Consider the following 17,809-nt stretch of genomic DNA (forward strand, 5'->3'; position numbering starts at 1 on the left):
ACCATTCATTAATATAATTTTGTTCTTATGCTTCAATATTGAGTTGAGAACAACTATTATTTAAAAGTTAAATACCTCAATGCTTCAGTTCTGAACCTCTGTGACTCACATAGGTCATAAATCTGAGTGGAGCACTGCTCGTTATCAGGCTCTGCTATCTGCAGCCTGATAATGATGTAAAATAAACATAATTGTTCCTTAACTTTTAAAGTAAAACTCAACACCTATTTATTGCAGTTCTTGGTTAAAAATGAACTCAATGTGGGTGCTACTCTGAAGGTTTCTGCGAGCTACTGGTAGCTCACAATCCACTGGTTGGAGACGCTAGGGCTACCCAGATATTATACTGAAGTGCTGCCTATCAGCACTTGACTGCGATGTTGAGGTATGAGCGACAAGAGTTGAGTAGTGATCTTTTGTTTCTGATGATTCGTGAGAAGAATCAAGTTTGTGAGAAAGTGTAGGTGTGACTTACGCTGATGGGGCTAGCCTTCAATTTCCTCAAAAACACACATGAAAAGGTGACTGTGTAACATTACATAATCACTTTTTCTTTCTCCTTCCTTTCCAGGCTCCTACATAATATGCCCATGGATGTATATCATGACTGTGCCAATGGCAAAGATGCTGTTGTGCATTCCTCGTGTATGGGAATATGTTTACAGTTAAGTGTACACCCTTCCTCACATATGCATCATTTAGAAAATGTTGAGAATGTCTCTAAAATATCTGTATATCTTCCAATGTATATATACATCATATTGTAACAAACTCTGGGGGCATGCAATCATGATACTTTGTTTACATTTTGGAAAAAATGGATAATTCATAATGATTGTTCTGAATCTGGTGGTTCTCTGATTTTTCCATTGATATCAACAGACCAAATTGTATTTTATTTTTTGGTTTCAGTTACAAAGCAGCAAGTTGTCTGTTACTTTCATCATACAAGCTTTGTGATACCACAGAAATGAAAAAGGTGGGAAACTCATTTTAGAGGGGTTTGGCTGTTGACAACTTCTGCTTCTATAAGTAACTTGTTACACCCTACAAAAACATGATTCTTTCATGTATAATCAAGAGAACTGGTGAAAACCTCATGAAGAACAGGTGTCAAACAACTATTTATTTAGGAACATTCACTAAATGTGCTTACACAAAATGTAATTTGTGTTCTATCGCTGATAAACATCGAATATCGCCGAGATTCTCTCTAAATGTGACGGAAATATATATATATATATATATATATATATATATATATATATATATATATATATATATATTTTTTTTTTACAAGAATAGCTTCAAGAGAGTTTTGGATTTTCATTTATTGTGTTTCTACTAATGTGCAAAACTGGAAGCCTGCAAAACTCTTTTGGCTGTAAACATTAAAAGATTCTTTCATTTTTCGAAACACTGAAATACATGTACCATAGTGTGTGAATGTGTTACCTCTCCCTATAGTTGAGGGTAATGACCCAATTTGATATTGTCATTTATGCATTGGGTCACATGCTCAAGTTGGAAGGTCACAGAAATACATCGATGCTTTTCCATATGCATAAAAAGACACGTTGTAGGTGTTTTTTTTAACGCTCTCTGGCTTTACTGGACATCCCATCAAACGTTTGAGCATTATCCACGCTCTTAGAATTAATACAGTGCAACGTAGCACTAAGGGCAAATATTAGAACAGTTCTAAATGGGACATTTCTTTTTCTTGTTGACTGCAGATAGGTTGCACGTGGGGAGCAGACATTGACGAGGCTCCTGGTCTAGTAGAGTCGGCTCCCTCTACCTGCCTTCCGTGCACTCCTCCCTCACCTTCGCGGCACTTGAATACGGCTAAGAAGGTGCGCACGGCCAACCGCCTCCAAGCAACCGCCGCAGGGGGCGCGCGCGCGACTGCCTCAACGAACTCTTCTTTTCATAGCCCATTTCTCGCTTCTTCCCAAGGGAACTAAAACTTTATAATCGGCGAGTAGGGTATTTCTTTGACAGTTTGAGGCCGCCTGCATTAGAGTGTGGCTATTCTGTGTCACAGGCGTTTGACCAGATTGGAGTTTTCGTAAATGTTTTTGTTATTCGGGTGAAGAAGAAGAAGAAGTTGCCTTGGCTCGGGCAGGTCACGTGACGTCACCTCGCCGTCTCCAGCTCTAGCTGAGCAAAGGAGTCGTTGGGAGACAGTTTGTCAAGAGATAGGCCCGCCACGAGCGCGTGCGCAGCGGGCTGGCGGGAGCGCGCCCCGTAAGAAAGAGAGGGAGGGGGGAGAGAGGTAGAAGCAACAGCTGCGGGAGGACGGAGCATGCATCTGCACCCAGTCGCCGCCGGGGACTCCCGACACCCCCCCACCGGGGCTGAGCAGCCGGTGGCATGAGTGCAGAATCCAGGTAAAATCGGACGCCGTTTGTTTTCAAGTTTTGGGGGCGAGTCTATCTGGGGATATTGTTTTGCATTTTACGTAAATGAGGCATGTGCTGGGAGTATACACGAGGCATGAGTAGTCAGATACCTCGGGAACCCATACTCTTTGGAAGGCGAGGGAGTGTGTGTGGGAGGTATCCTGTGTGCATGAGGGCGGTGGCAGCAAGTAATTGTTCCAACATTAGAAAGGGTGGGGGTTGGGTGACACGTGCAGCAGAAGAGATAGATTATGAACTTGATGCCAGGCAGTCCCAAATATCCCCACCTAGCGCTTTTGTTGCCGAACCCAACCTATATTATTCGACGCCAGAACACCACTCAGTACGAATGATCTAACTTCAGGCACTTAACATTATTGAGGATTCCGGTTTTAAAACACTCACAATCTAGACTCGTACCATGTTTACACCTCACCCATTTGATTTGTGACAGTATTAGTTCCTTCTCTAGGTCGTGAGGCTCCCCTCTATTCCTTAAAACATATATAAATACCCTAGAGCCGTCAAAGCCTTTAAATGCACCGTTTGGAAAATGCTCCTATCACACAAACCTAGGATTATAGATTTAAAATCAGCATTAAAGTGAGCAACGCCCCTCGCCCAAGAACCTTAAAAGTTATGCGTCAAATGCCAATTTCATGAAATAATCAGATCCCTCCAACTACTCAGTGCATTTACCCGTGTCCTTCTAATAACGATACCATGCGCATAATCACGGAAATGTAACAGCCCATCGCACTAAATACAATCGGTATACAGGTCTTTCTTTGAACACCCCCGGTGCTTATTAAAATGCCCAATCCGCCATGCCCCTCCCCCCCACTTCCTTAACCCCCACTCCTGCCCAGGATTGCGATCTCGCAGAGGTAGGATGGGATGTTGGGACCTTGAGGGCAGGAGCCTTTACATTATGCAAAGCAGCTATTCAAAGTTCAGTGATTCAGATCCTCTTTCACAAGCCAGGTTTTTTTCCCCTCTCCTTGATCATTGTTCTCGTCCCTGGACACTTGTTTGCTGCTGCATCCGCGGGTGCAGTGGCTGCTACCCAAAGCCCCGATTCTTCCCACGAACCATTGGCACAACCGACCCTTCACCAGCTGGATTACACTCCCAAGTCCCGATATCGAGGATATGGTGAGGGGACGGTTTTTAATGCGAACTTTATTGATAGGCGATCTTTTCTGGTGTCAAGGTAGATTTTTGAGACCTGCTCAAACGTGGATTATCGTTTGCCATGTAGCCTGCAGAAGGATCAGTAACATGTTTACTTACCCACGAGAACCACAAGGGGCCTTTTCATTAACGTGTTTGGCTATTCTTTTCTTGGAAGCGATTTACGTGTTTACGATTTACAATTAACTGGCTCGCTCTTCGGTGTTCATTCCGAGTTCAATGCTTTGCATCTTCACACTGATAGAATCCGGATAGGAAGTTCCTGCCTGTTGTTATTGAAACAGCTGTTTAATTTCTACAGTGGATTGGTGGGCGGCTGTTCGGATGTGTCCGTAGATGACCTTGAAGTCCGTGATTTAAATTAATCTTTCGAAGATAAAGGCACATGAACAGCCCCCTCTTAACAGGAATTCTGCGATGCGCCGTTTATACGATGACTCATTTAAAACTAGGTAACGGGGTGGGGAGCGACCTTCTCTTTTGTATGTTACCCCTGTTGACCAGGAGCAGGCAGTCCTATGGAAGCTACGAGGGGGGGGGGGGGGGGGGCGTTGATGAGCAGCCACTGAACTGCTGCTGATTAATGATTACGCGCTGCAAGGGCTGGTGTCTGCTAAGGGCGAGGTGGAAGCTGCCTGACATGACAATAGGTGGCAAAATGCCTTCACGCCATGTTTGGGGGGTGCCGACGACTTTGTAAACAGTTCGTATCCACTGTTTTTCCCCTAGTTCATGCGAGGCGCCGCACACATTCTGTCTATTCAGATTTTCTATTTTTATTTACTTGGGCTTAAGGGAGGCAGTGTTGATAGTACTGTTTTTTGTTTTCACTGGTTAACAAGCTGTGTTGGTTAAATGGAATATCCCCGACTAGCAAATGCACACTTTTTAAAGTGCACATGTGTGGATAACTTTTAATGGAAACCAACATTTTTTTTTTCGCCCTCCTCTGTTGGACCTGCAGCCACTGTATCTACAAGGCGCTTATTACACATTGGTCACTCCAATTTTTATTGTGATTGATCCATACTCGTCCTTGAACCTATAATTTAGCCTCTTGTCTTCCAGCTCTGACTGCCTTTCATTCTGTGTACAATCGTTGTTCATGATTAGCAATAAGCTCTCTCGTTGTACTTCATAGTTACGCCATTGTTCTCGTTACCGTAGATGCACTTCCTACTTCCGTTGCGTAAGGACTACGTTGCTGAAGGCAAATGTATTGGCAATTTTCCTTGACTGGAACAGTTTAAAATGAAGTATACTTACTATATGACAACATTTTGAACTTTTCTTTTTTACCTAGTGGTCTTGAGTTACTTGTTGGGTGTATAGCATTGGTCAAGTAAATGGGTTATTTTCGCGGTCAAGTACACTTCGAGTGCCCCCCCCCCCCCCGCAAATGCATGCTATTCAACGGTCATTATTATCGTGGCTTAAAGAAAGTAATTGTATATTTAATTTTTTGTAGATGACAATTTATTTTTAGTTTTATTGACGGGAAGTCTTAATGAGTGGGTCATTGTTGGGGGGGGGGGGGGGCTACTGCAGCTAGACATTATTTTCCCTCTATTACTTGTTACCATAATCCAGATAAGAACCCTTAATTAATTCATATGCTCTTGCATATGCTAGAACTGGCTGAAAGCCTGAGCTGAAACTCGTTCTGGAGAATTTTGTTGTTGTAGCCCAAATGGTCCATATATATAGAGTTGATTTAAACATTACATTAGCGTAACAGTTTACTGTCTTTTTAAAAAAAAAAATATTTTTGGGAGAAAGTAACACATTACAGCAGGTGTGATATTGACATTCGAGACAAGATTCTATAGAATGCAAAGAGACATGCAGGTCCATCATTTCAACATTGAGTCTAGAAAATATCATGTATTGATCCAACTAGGAGCCATCTTATTAGGTGTTTGGGGCCTCCGCTCTGTGTCTGATCAATTCTGGTATTCTCGCAATATCAGGTGGTATCAGTGAGGCCCCCAAAAATCTCTAGACCGATTCTGAGGGTGCAATGCTTCAGTATATGCATCAAATTGAGCATTACTGTACGCCTCAAAATCAACATGTTGTTTTGGGCACTGTTCTACTCCACTAAGAGATCGCTATCCGCTGTTATGCTAGTAAGAGGGCTATTGCAACAAATGACACTCAGTGTTTTGGAATATCCACTGTGGTCCACAGGAGTGTCAGACTATGGTCCATTGACATGTAGTCACCATGTTGCACTGGAGAGTTTTAAAATGTGTTTGGTTAATTTTGTGCAATAGAATATTGCCATGTCTTGTGTGGCTTTGTCTGATTTCATTGATGGCTGCATGTACAGTGGCATGTATGGTGTGTGTTCATATTTTTTTTTTTAAACATTTACTTATTTATTATTTTTTGGTTTTTAAGGTCTAACTTGATAGCACAGCTGTCTATCTGAGCTTTTGCCACCTCTCTTCTAAGGGACGAATACTGTTGGTTCCTGAGGAGTATCCCCTCTATTACCCATTTTTTTGGCTCTTTGTTTTATTCCGTCTCTGGAAGCTATTTCATTGTGACACACAAGGGTGGATTGTACATCTCCAAAGCTGTAGGAAGTCACACTTTATCAAATTCAGTCTTGTTATTGTACACGTGGATTCTAAAAACATCATTTATTTTTTCCCTTGACCTCATCACTTTTTGTATTGTATTTTTGTAGCTTAAGTACAACTGAACACAGAAACAGTTTCACTCCTTAGCATGGCCATCACAGCTTTACGGGTGTGGCATTTCATTTCACCCATTCAAGGAGGTGCTTGATGCAAAATCAGTGGCTTGCCCTCACAGCTAGACGAGCACTAGTCCCTCCGTCCCTTAATGGTGTCTCCTGCCTTAAGTAACAAGCATTGGGAAAGCTAGTAGGTTTCGCCTATGCAAAATGTATTGGGTTTGTCCAGGTTTTTTTTACATTTTGGGCAGAGTGGAAAAAAACAACCCTAAGATGCTGCCAGCATTGACTGTGCCCTATCACTTTTTTCTTTAAGCCATGTTGCACTGCAGCTCACGTTGCTGTTCAGCATGTAAAAACAGTGTGGGGATGTTTTGGGGGGATTGCAACACATAGGGGAGCAGGAAAAGGGTGGGATGGGTGAAAAACAGTGAAGGAATGGGGCAAAGGGTGGGATGGGTTAAAAACAGTGAAGGAATGGGGCAAACACCGGCGGGTGATGAAGGAAAGTTACTTATGGACATGCACTCGATAATAGTCCATGTCCAAAAGTAACAACAGTACCTGCAGGAGGAGCCTGGGCCAGTGGAAGGTCACTGGCCATAGGAACTCTACTTGGTCCTTGCTCCACAGCACCATCAAAGACTCAAAGCTGAGGCAGAAGGCAGAGGCAAAAAGAAGGTGCAGAACAATGGTAAATAAAGAAACTAGAGAGAGGTGGTAAGAAATGGGTGTGCTCAAAGCCCGCTTTCATTTTCATTTGTAATAAAAAACGTTTTTTTTTTTTTAATAGCTTTCGGTGACAGGGCATGCACACTGTAGGGGACACATAAAAATGCATTCAACTTTCGCTCTGCAGTAACCCTTACAATTATTTAAACACTCCATTCGTTATTCAAACTTGAATTTCCTCACTAGCGTTCTGAGACAATTTAGCAGAAAAAATGTATAATAATAGATTTACCCACTGCAATTGTTGAATGAGCATATCCGGTAGGCCATGTCCTCCGTTCCATTCCTGCATAGACTACAGTCAGTTATTTATTTATAGCATTTGTAGAGCGCTCTGTAACCCTACGGGCATCCTGGCGCTTGGGTACATAGCTAAAAGCTTTGTGAGGGGGGACAGGAACATGGACAGGGTGCTAAACAGAGTAGATTTATTTGTTGTGATGGGTTTTAGGAGGATTTTTTGGAAAAAGCCAGGTTTTTACCTTTTTTTCGAAAGGTCAGAAGGTCATTAGTTTTTCTGATGTCGATGGGGAGGTTATTCCAAAGGTGGGCTGCAGCTATACTGAAAGCTCGTCCTCCGCAGGTGGCTTTCTTGATCCTGGGAATGCTAATGAAGTTTAAGGATGAGGATCGGAGAGACCGGGTGGGCTCGTACCACTTGAATTTATTCTGGAGTGGTCGGGGACCTAGTCCGTGAACTGCCCTGAAAACGAAACATAGGGATTTAAAGCAAATCCTTTGGTGTATGGGCAGCCAATGTAGGTCAGCCAGGGCAAGAGTAGTAGAAGATCTTCGCTCACGGGAAAGTGCCAGTTTGGCTGCAGCTGCCTGGACACTTTGGAGTCTGGAGATGAGATAGGCAGGGGATTCCAGCAAGAGGGCATTACAGTAATCCAGGCGACTGAGGATAGTGCTCCTGACTATGTCGGTTCCGGTCTGTGGAGGCAGGAGAGGTAGCAACCTGCGGAGTCCTCTTAATAAGGCGAAGCAGCAGCTGACCTGCTTGTTGACGTTTGTCTCTAGGCTAAGTTTGTTATTGATAGTGACTCCAAGATTTTTTACCGAGCTCACTGGGGTGGGTGGGTCCCCTAACGACTGAGGCCAGAAATCTGATGGTAGATTTTTGGGGATTTTTCCTACTGTGCAATGCAATATTTCAGTTTTCTCACTGTTGAATTTTAGTGAGTTTTGATTGAGCCAAAGAGACATTTCCAGCATACAGGTGTGGAAAGTTTCCATAGAGCTTGCTCGAGCTCCGTCCAGCGAGATTATCAGCTGGGTATCATCTGCGTAGTTTGTCACGCTGATGCCATGGCTTTTGATGATCCGCATCAGGGGTTGCATATAAATATTAAAAAGTATGGGACTGATGGCAGACCCCTGTGGGACCCCGTGCGGAACTTTGATGAACTCTGATTGATAGGGAGGGATGGCTACTGCCTGCCACCTATCTGTCAGGTAGGAGCGGAACCAGTCAAGCGCGACCCCATCAACTCTGATGTTCCTCAATCTTTCTATCAGGATGCAGTGGTTCACCGTATCGAACGCGGCGGACAGGTCAAGCAGAATCAGAGTTGCTGATTCTCCCCTGTCCGCCCTCATTCGTAGGTCATCCATGACTGTCAGCAGGGCTGACTCCGTTCCATGAACTGGTCTGAAGCTAAACCGCTCCTCTTCCAGGATGTTGTTGGTTTCTAGGAAGAGGGCTAGAGATCTACTGACCCACCTCTCTATGATCTTTATTGGATATGGTAAAAGGGATATGGGTCGGTAGCTCTTTTGGCAGCTGGGGTCCAGATTTGTTTTTTTAATAGCGGGTTGACGATCACCAGTTTCCAATCTTTGGGCACGGAGCCTGTGCGCAGAGATTGATTACATAGTTGATGCAGAGCTGGTAGAATATCGCCCTCGAAATTCTTGGCTATTCTGTGAGGAGAGCCTGAAGACGTATTGAGGGCTGTCGTGAGGAATTCCTGTTCCGAAGGAATCGTAAAGATGAAAGTTGAAGCATGTTCCCTTTGCCATGGTGGAAGGTGCAAGATAGATGGCAGCTTCCCTGGCCGGTGTTTGAGACATGTTTGTTTAATGCTCCTTGCATACCCCAGACCGAAGTATGTTTGAGGGTTGTGTGTTTTATAGCTATTGATGGTCATGTAAATGTAAATGTAGTATACTTGTAAAGCGCACAGCTGCCCCAGCAACGGGGCGTCCCGGCGCTGTATAACACGGTGAACCCTTCCTGGCTCTCCCTGTGAGATGCCCCTCCTGGGCGTCCCCAAGGTGAAGCCAGGTATGCCAGCCTTGTAGGGGCCGTTGTGGAGATTAAGCAAGCTATTGCCCAGAGTTGCAGCGTGGGACCCATGATTAGAGTAGGTGCCGAGGCGAGAGAATTATCGAGTCCGGGGACATTAAGCCCAAGACCCTGCCGCGTCGGGAATTGAACCCTGGTCCCGGGCCTTATCTCTGCTTCAGGGTCTACCGCTTCTAACCAGTGAGCCACACTCCTCATCCATGCAGGGCTCCGTTTTACAAATGCAGCTTTATCCTCAACTAGCGATAGGGTCCTGATTGTCTTTCATACTGCTTTCTTTAAAAGTGTATGTGAGATCAGTGTCTCCCAGAGCACGGAGACACCTGTAGTTGCCAAACTGCTTTTTAAATAATTCAAGACCTTCTGTTGCGAGCTAAGCTGTATCCCATTACATAGTAAATGGTTTAGGGAGCGCTCAGTGGCCTCCCTGATTTTATGCCAGTTCGTTAGGTAAGCCCCTTGTCTTGCAAGCGTTGGTAAGCCCAAATTCTAGTCTGATCTGCACTGCCGACACGTAAGTAGGTATGTTAAAGAGGATCCTGTATGCTCTGATGATAGGGCTACCGAGATGCTAAGCGTCCCTCCCCCTTAAATCTACGCTTCCATACGAGATGGTAGGTAGAATATTTGCTTGAATGACCTGAAGTAAGGAAGAGATCCCGGGACCTGTCAGCTTAGTATTTAGCTGTTTCAAAGATGTTGCTAGGCCCAAGCCTCTCCTTCTAATTGACACAAGTTGAGTGGCAAATTGTCCCCCGTTATCAATGATTACACCAAAATAATTGTAATTATTTTACAACATAATGTGGTCTGTCCCATCAGTGATTTTTGTTGTTGTCTTAAGCCACCCTCCCTGCATTGTGGATGCTTTACAGCATGCCTAAAAACCATTGGCAAAGGCAAGACTTATTGAACACCTTTTTATATAATTAGAGTTGTAGTATTTGTGGTTTTTAAGGTCGAGCCTGGGCAGCACATGCACTGCTTGCTGCATTCAGGTATGGACTTAGAGCTCCGCCCACTCTCCGTTATATTGCTTGGGTCATTGTCCACTGTTCACTCTGTTCAATAGGCTTTTACCTCCTTAGTACCGCCTTGTCGCATTTTGTATCCTCCCATGAGGACAACCCCCGTTATGTGTGTTGTAACTCGGTAGGCTTTAATTTCATGCGCAGAGTACTATTTTCTCAAATAGCTTTGTCCTGCCTGAAGTTGCTGGTAGGACATGCTCTCTCCTAACACAAAAAAGCAAGCATTGGCATAGCCAAAAGGACTCGCCTTTGGGACCTTTTATAAGTGTTTAGCCATGCAACAGTTGATGTTGTTGCACCAAGGATATTGTGCTACATAGCTAAATACTAATAAGGTCCCAAAAGCGAGACCTATTGGCTATGCCAATGCTAGTTTCTTTTTGGTTAAGCACTGTATGAGATTGCATGTTTTTTCACCTTTCTTCCTCATGTAAAGAGTAATAAACAATGGAACCTCTGCCTTCTGTGCTCAGAGTCCAACTACTCCACACAGGCCTCTGTTGTAGTGTATGTACGGTACTTTGTCAGTTCTGGGGTTGGATGTTTACCTGCCATGCCTATACCACGTGCAGGTGTATTAACTTTGTCCTGTGCATACAATGGGGCACCGTTTCAGTCCTTCTTCCCTTTGTTTTCAATGCACACGTGTGCTGAGCAAAGGCCCTAGCCTTTAACAGACATATCCACGATTATTTCAGATTAGACTTCTGCAGATCCAGGCAAAGCATATGACGTCAATACATGCAGTGTATACATGTTGCAAAGGGCACACGTGCACACCATGATTTGTATTTGCACAGGAACCTGACTTTGTCTCATGCCTTGCCCTGCATGTACTGTGCATGTGGCAGACGTTCCCTGTGTGTACTGCTTTGTAGAAAGGCTCTACATATACTAAACACTTCGGCTGAACTCCGGCTATGCTGTGTGTGCTGCATCTATTCCGCCTGGCTTGGCCATGTACACGCAGCACGTCACTTCAATACATCCTCTGTGTGAATTACGGCCAAGTGAAAACTGCACACATCATTACATTTTGTATTGTCAAGTGACATCACCTGTCATGTCTCTGGTGATATTGTGTGGACGTCGCATGACGACATATGTGAGTTCGCGAGCAGGCCAGCATGTGAGTTATTGTTGCATAGCACAATTTAAGGGGCTATCTTTTCTGGATTGTACCTCAATATGCTTCCAGCTAAAACACTCCCAATTACCTTGTAAGGGTATTTTAACGAAATTGTAAGAATTTCATAAACCTTTTCAAAAGCTTGAAGAGTGAAAATGCTTTGTCCACACAGTGTCTGTAGGGACTGGCTATCTATTTAGGTAAGGACTGTTCGGTAGTGAGTACCTGCACTTCTGAGCACTACTGCAAAACATTTAATGCATCCAAAACAAGGTGATGAAAGGAATGCGGCAGAGTACCGACAATTCTCAGGAGCAAACACCCCTCCCTCAACTCCGGCTTTCTGGCTGTGGTGGCACCAGTGTGTGCGTTCCTTACCTCGTTACCTGATACAAACACCCTTAAAGGGGCCGAGGTCGAATCAAAATAAAATATATCCATGTACGTTACTGCGCATTATCTTGGAAACCCGACTCTCAGTTGGACACAGTGAGTCATCCACAGTAAGCCCAAGGTTGGGTTACTTGGGGCGCGTGCTAATCAAAGGGCTTTTCTGCAGAAATGTTAGAGGGTGTCACATACATTTTCCCACAAGCGCACATAAAAGAGCCCAAGCCGAACAGCTGCGGCGCAGATAATAGATCGGAACTCACTGAGCACAAAGACAGAGCGACTGGACAAGCCGGACCCGGGCAATCAGGCATCACCATCGCCTCTCCGCAGGGAGGGGTGACGAACGGTCACCAACTTCAGAGCGCAACTCTGTATGCATGGATTTTCATTGAGGCACACCTGTGACAGTCAAAGTATGATGACAAAACAAAGACGCATTAAGATGGCGTCGCCTCAAGCATTGCATCACACAGACCACCACTTATGACATCACTAATAACATTACCAGTCACGGTATGAGTATCTGAGATGCAAGCGAGGTGGGTTTAATGTTAGAGCTAGTATAAAGTGAGAAGGAGGTTTTATCTCACAAGGGAATGTGTTGATTCCTTGCCAGAGCCAACAAGCACAAGCGCGGCAGGCTGCCGTCAGCAGGGGGCGGGGAGGGGGTGCTGCGCGATTCACTTGCGAGAGCGATAATTGCTACCATATGGCGGCGATTGCTCCTGCAAGTGAATCGTCAGACGTGCACGCGTTGCCATTGAAGGCAATGGAACGCGTGCACGTTTTTGGCTGAAAAGCCAAAGAGATAGCTAAAGGTCTTTTTGCCTATACAGCGCATGTGCGCTGCGTAGGCGAGACCTAAAAAATCTTTATAGCAAGGGCGCGAAGGCATTTGCAATGCAATAGGTCTTGCATTTGCGAGGTTAAGCTATTGGCATTGTAAATGACAATGCCTTTCATTTATCTTTTTTAGAAACCACGCATAAATAAAAGGCATTGTCATTTACAATACCACTAGCTCAAACTCTCGTAAATGCATGGCCTATTGCATTGCAAAGGCTTGTTTCTTTTTGTATTAGTTGATAAGAATTTCTGTGCACAAGGAGCAATTAACAGAGAACGGTATGCGTGGGTTATCTTTTTATTTTTATTAAAGTGATATGGTACTACAATGTGTAGAAAAATCTGGTCCAGGGTGCATTCTTTTGCACATGTCCACATCAAACCTAAGCAGACCTCTCTAGAACAATTTTTCATGTTCATTAAACTGCATCATAGTTTTTCCACTACCTTATGTGCATTATATCTATAATAAACGTGACTGATTTTTGGCAAAAAAGAGGGCAAAGCAGCCTGTGGTGGAAGAGCCTGTCATATTTGTACTTGATGCTTGGGAGAATTTACCCGAGTCTTACTGCTATATGTTTATTCTTCTAACTTAGTTGCATTACCTTTTTATGTCGCAGCCCACGAGGCAGCACAGCTGTCTGGTTCGTTAACCCCTTCCCTGCTCATGACGAGCTCAGCTCGTCATGAGGCACAGTGGAGCTGTGCTGATGACGAGCTGAGCTCGTCATTAATCATGTAAAATAGCAATTTCCAGCACAGGCTGAAAATTGCCCTAGCAGCCAAGGTGTTAAAGACTTCTTAGGGACTTTCAGAAAGTTGACCATAGGAACACATTTCGCCTGTTGCTTACCATTGGGTTTTGTGGATTTTAACTCCATTTTCTGAGCTTTCTATTTTCTGACCTTATTTGCTTTAGGTTGTGGAGTTAGTCCCTCCGGTTGCCCAAACCTGGTTTACTCTTTTCTTCCATAAACTCGCTTTCTGTAAACAGGCCTTAAAAACTTGATCTTATCCTGTCACATTTGCTATGCATTCTAATACAGGTAAAATGTCGGGCTGTGTCTTCCAGGAAGCTTGGGGTTTATTTTTCTTTCTCTGACTACAAAGTGAGAGGGTTTATGTGACAATCATGCCAGTTACTGGAGGTCTGCTTGAAGAAGGCTGTACATATTTTTTTTTAGCACACAAAATAAATTACATGTCGGTAAATAAAATGCTGTTGATCAAGCCAATTCATTGGGTGATGACATTTCCACACAATTGTTTGTGCACAGTATACTTTTATCAGTTTAACTGAATGTGAGTGCAAATGTAATGGTGATTTCAATCGAAAATGTCTTGTATGTAATGGCAGCATGCTACCATACCATGCATACTCGGCTATCCCACTCCCCTCGACTCTCCACCACTCCACAGTATGCATTAACATCTACAACATTCTACTCTATGCCACAGCACTCTACTCTGTTCTCTGCACCACTGTACTCTTCTCCCCTGCTCTCTGCAACACTGTATGACCCTACACTCTACATGACTGCACTCTATGCCACTGCACTGTACTATACGCCACTGCACTGTACTCTGCACCACTCTACGTCACTCTGCGACACTCTACTCAATTCCCCTCCACACTGCACCATTCTATTGCACTCTTGGCCTCTCCACTCTCCCACTGCAGTCTACACTACTTTACTCAAAACCAATATACTCTTCTGCTGCACTCTACGCCAATCTACTCTGCACCACTGCACTCTAGGCCGCTCTACGACACTCCACTCTATGATGCTGTTCTCCTTTAAACTGTGCTCCACTGACACTCTACTCCACTCTGCCACTTCATGCTACAGCACTCTACTCCACTCTGCCATACTACTCCTCTCTACAAATCTACCCAACTCCCTCTGCCACTCCATGCCACTTTACCTCACGCTATTCTGTCTGGGCTCCACTCTGCCATTCCACTGTATGACTATCTATTTTTCTGTACACCACTTTACTCTACAACACTCTGCTTCACTCTATGCAACACAGTCTACTTCACTCCACTCTGCTCTACTCCACGACATTCCATGACACTCTACTCGGACACTATGCTCCACTCTACACTCAGCTCTACGCCTTTTCACTCTACAAATCTCTACTCACTCCACAACACTATGGCGGTACTCCATGACTCTCCTCTCCATGCCATTCAACTCTACTGTACGCCACTCCTTAGCACTCCCCTCTACTCTACTTTGCAACTCTTCACTCTCCTTTACCCTACTAACTTTTAGCCATGCTGCACAGCAGCCACTCTGGTGTACAACCGTGCTAAAACATATTGGCAAAACCAATAGGTCTTGCCTAGGCAAGACCTATTGCCTTTGCCAGTGCTTTTTAAATCTGATTGGATTGTGGTGTAATGGTAATTATGCCTCATTCTATGTTATCTATGATAGTGGCTTTCAAGCATGGATAACAACTGCCAGATGCAATCTCCACCCTCACGTTTTGAGGGAAGCATTCATTAATCTGTCCCGGCTACTTATGGGCAGAAATTTAGAGGGGAAAATTATTTATTGCTTTCAGTCACTGCTGATTTTTTGGTAACAGTTTGAGTTTAGTATTGTCTTGCCCTATATACAGATTCAAATAGTTATTCCTGGGCATCAGTGCATTGATTGTAGCGCACTTCTTTGACATTCTTCTTCCTTTTGCACAGTTAGGTGAATACGTACTTTAGATGGCAAAAAATACTAGGATGTTTAATAAGCTGCCAGTGCTTCTCCACCCATCTCAGTTTCTGTTTTCTGAGTCATTTGTTTGTATGCTGCTTCCCTTCCTTCCTTGGCTACAGTACCTGTCACACCCTTAGGTACTTGGAGCCGAAAGAGAATATTTTGTTAGTTTGTAATTTGTCCATACTAAGACTTGACAAGTTAAGTAACTCACAGTTTTTCTATTCTAGGTACCAGCGCTCCTTGGACATGCTGCAGTTATTTCACAATCGAAAAAAAAGCATGCTTGTGGCTTTGTTTCTGCTACGGAGAGAGCAGAATGTCTAAACGAAGATTCTTATTCCTTGTTCCGAGTGGTCACATGAATATCAAATTACTGTGACTGGTCACTGTGAACATCCAAAGACCTCGGTAAAACAATCTGCTGTTAGTACATCTGGTAACAAACTGCCACTGAAGCTCCAGATAACCCAGCACAACTCGGAAATAAATACTGACATAAGGAAAATGCCTACCCAGCCACTTTTGTCCTACTTGGAAGGACCTGAAGTGTTCGCCAGTACTGTTGGTGCTCAGATAGAAAATGTTGATTTGTCAACTTCAATAAAAGGTACGAATACTGTTTTACACATGAACCATCAGGACAAATATTTAATGCTTACTGAGGGATGCATGTCTATGGACTGTATGTTTTGTGATCAAACCTTCAAACACCACGAAGAACTTGGCAAACATGTATTAAACCAGCATCGACCAACACTTTGTGAACCAACAGTGCTCTGCGTTGAGGCAGAGTATCTCAGCCCTCTAGATAAACTTCAAATGAGGACAGACATTCCTGCAATGGAAGATGGCCTCAGCAATGAAGACTTATTTAACTGTAAAGTCTGTGGGCAAACACTTCCTGAGACACTTACTCTCGAGACTCATATGAAGAAGCATAAAGATTCTTTTACGTACCGTTGTGACATTTGTGGGAGAAGATTTAAAGAGCCATGGTTCCTTAAAAATCACAGAAGAACACACGTCAGTAAGCCTGGAGCAAAGCACAAGTCACAGCAATGTTCTGAAAGTCCAGTTACTATAAATGAAGTTGTCCAGGACCATGCAGCTGTTAATGTGACATCCCCGTATAAAATGTGTATGGTATGTGGATTTATTTTTCCCAACCAGGATAGCTTAATGGAGCATAGTAAAATACACAACAAAGGAGAAGCTTCTATTGAAGACAAAACAAATGACGTAGGGGAAGGTACAGAAGAGAAGTCATTGGCTCAAAAAGATTTTTTTAGTTATTTAAATCTTGGGCCTCGGGTAATAGAAAATAGCAAAAAATCTAAAACATCTGGTAAGTGGATTGGGGAATTGGATCCATTCAACACATATCAAGCCTGGCAGTTGGCTACCAAAGGCAAAGTTGCTGTTGCTCATGGTCAAGTTAAGGAAGCAGGACAAGATGGAAGTACAGACAATGACGATTCAAGTTCTGATAAAGAAGAATTAAGTGAAATTTGGATAGAAGAAAATGGTTGTCAAGTTTTACATTTGGAGCCCATAGGAAAAGTAAAGCCAATCAAAAGTAATAATTATACTGAAATCCAGACATCTCATGAGAAAGAAAAGATCAAGCTTACCAGTTGTGATGTTCCTTCAGTGGAGGAAGATCAAAAGTTGTTTCAAAGTACTGACAAACCAACCCTTTGTTTAGATTGTGGGAAAGCATTTAGAACATACCACCAACTAGTCCTTCACTCAAGGGTTCATAAAAAAGACAGAAGAAACGATTCTGAGTCCCCTAATACCACTGAGGTGAAACCGTCCTGTGCAGGCTCCCCTGAGACCACCTCATTTGAAAACCAAAGTATAGTTGATAAGACAGAGGATGGTTCCGAAGATGGATCAGAAGACGGACTCCATATTTTTTCAGGTAAACCCATTTAATGAGTTTTATATAAAACCTACCATTAAAGTAAATTCCAGGTTTTTCTTCCACTGTAATGATGAATTCTCATTCCAAATTTATCTGCGCCAGACCTTGTAAACCTGACGCAGAAACAGACTAAAATTAAACTTTCTTACTGCTAGCATAACTGGAGTTATAAGGTATTGCAGACCCTATTGCATAAATGATGTAACCACACCGGATGCGCTCCCGTTTGTTCTCTTTTCTGTTCAGCAGGTGTCCGTAAGCATGCTGTGGACCCTGTTCCATATGTCACATTTTCCTGAAACGAAACACATGCAAGCAAGAGACTTTTCTTGATGGTGCCTGGTGGAAAACTAGTTTAGGATGTTGCGCGTTACAGCCTTTACAATGCTTCCCTGGTGTTACATGATG

At 43.6% G+C, this 17,809-nt stretch overlaps 1 protein-coding gene across 2 annotated transcripts in view; it reads left to right on the top strand.

Annotated features, from left to right (window-relative positions):
* The first annotated feature begins 1,906 nt into the window (after positions 1-1,906).
* The window catches only part of ZNF217 (zinc finger protein 217), a 178,033-nt gene continuing 162,130 nt past the window's right edge, over positions 1,907-17,809 (top strand). The window contains exons 1-2 of one of the 2 annotated variants that reach the window (XM_086932446.1): positions 1,907-2,393; positions 15,702-17,398. In XM_086932446.1, the coding sequence (XP_086788572.1) occupies positions 15,979-17,398 (1,420 nt within the window). In that variant the 5' untranslated portion in view covers positions 1,907-2,393; positions 15,702-15,978. Of the gene's footprint in view, positions 2,394-3,403; positions 3,561-15,701; positions 17,399-17,809 lie in introns of those variants that run through there. The other variant, XM_086932447.1, reaches the window with a different exon arrangement.

Source organism: Lissotriton vulgaris, chromosome 7 (genome assembly GCF_964263255.1).
Source record: "Lissotriton vulgaris chromosome 7, aLisVul1.2, whole genome shotgun sequence".
NCBI lineage: Eukaryota > Metazoa > Chordata > Amphibia > Caudata > Salamandridae > Lissotriton > Lissotriton vulgaris.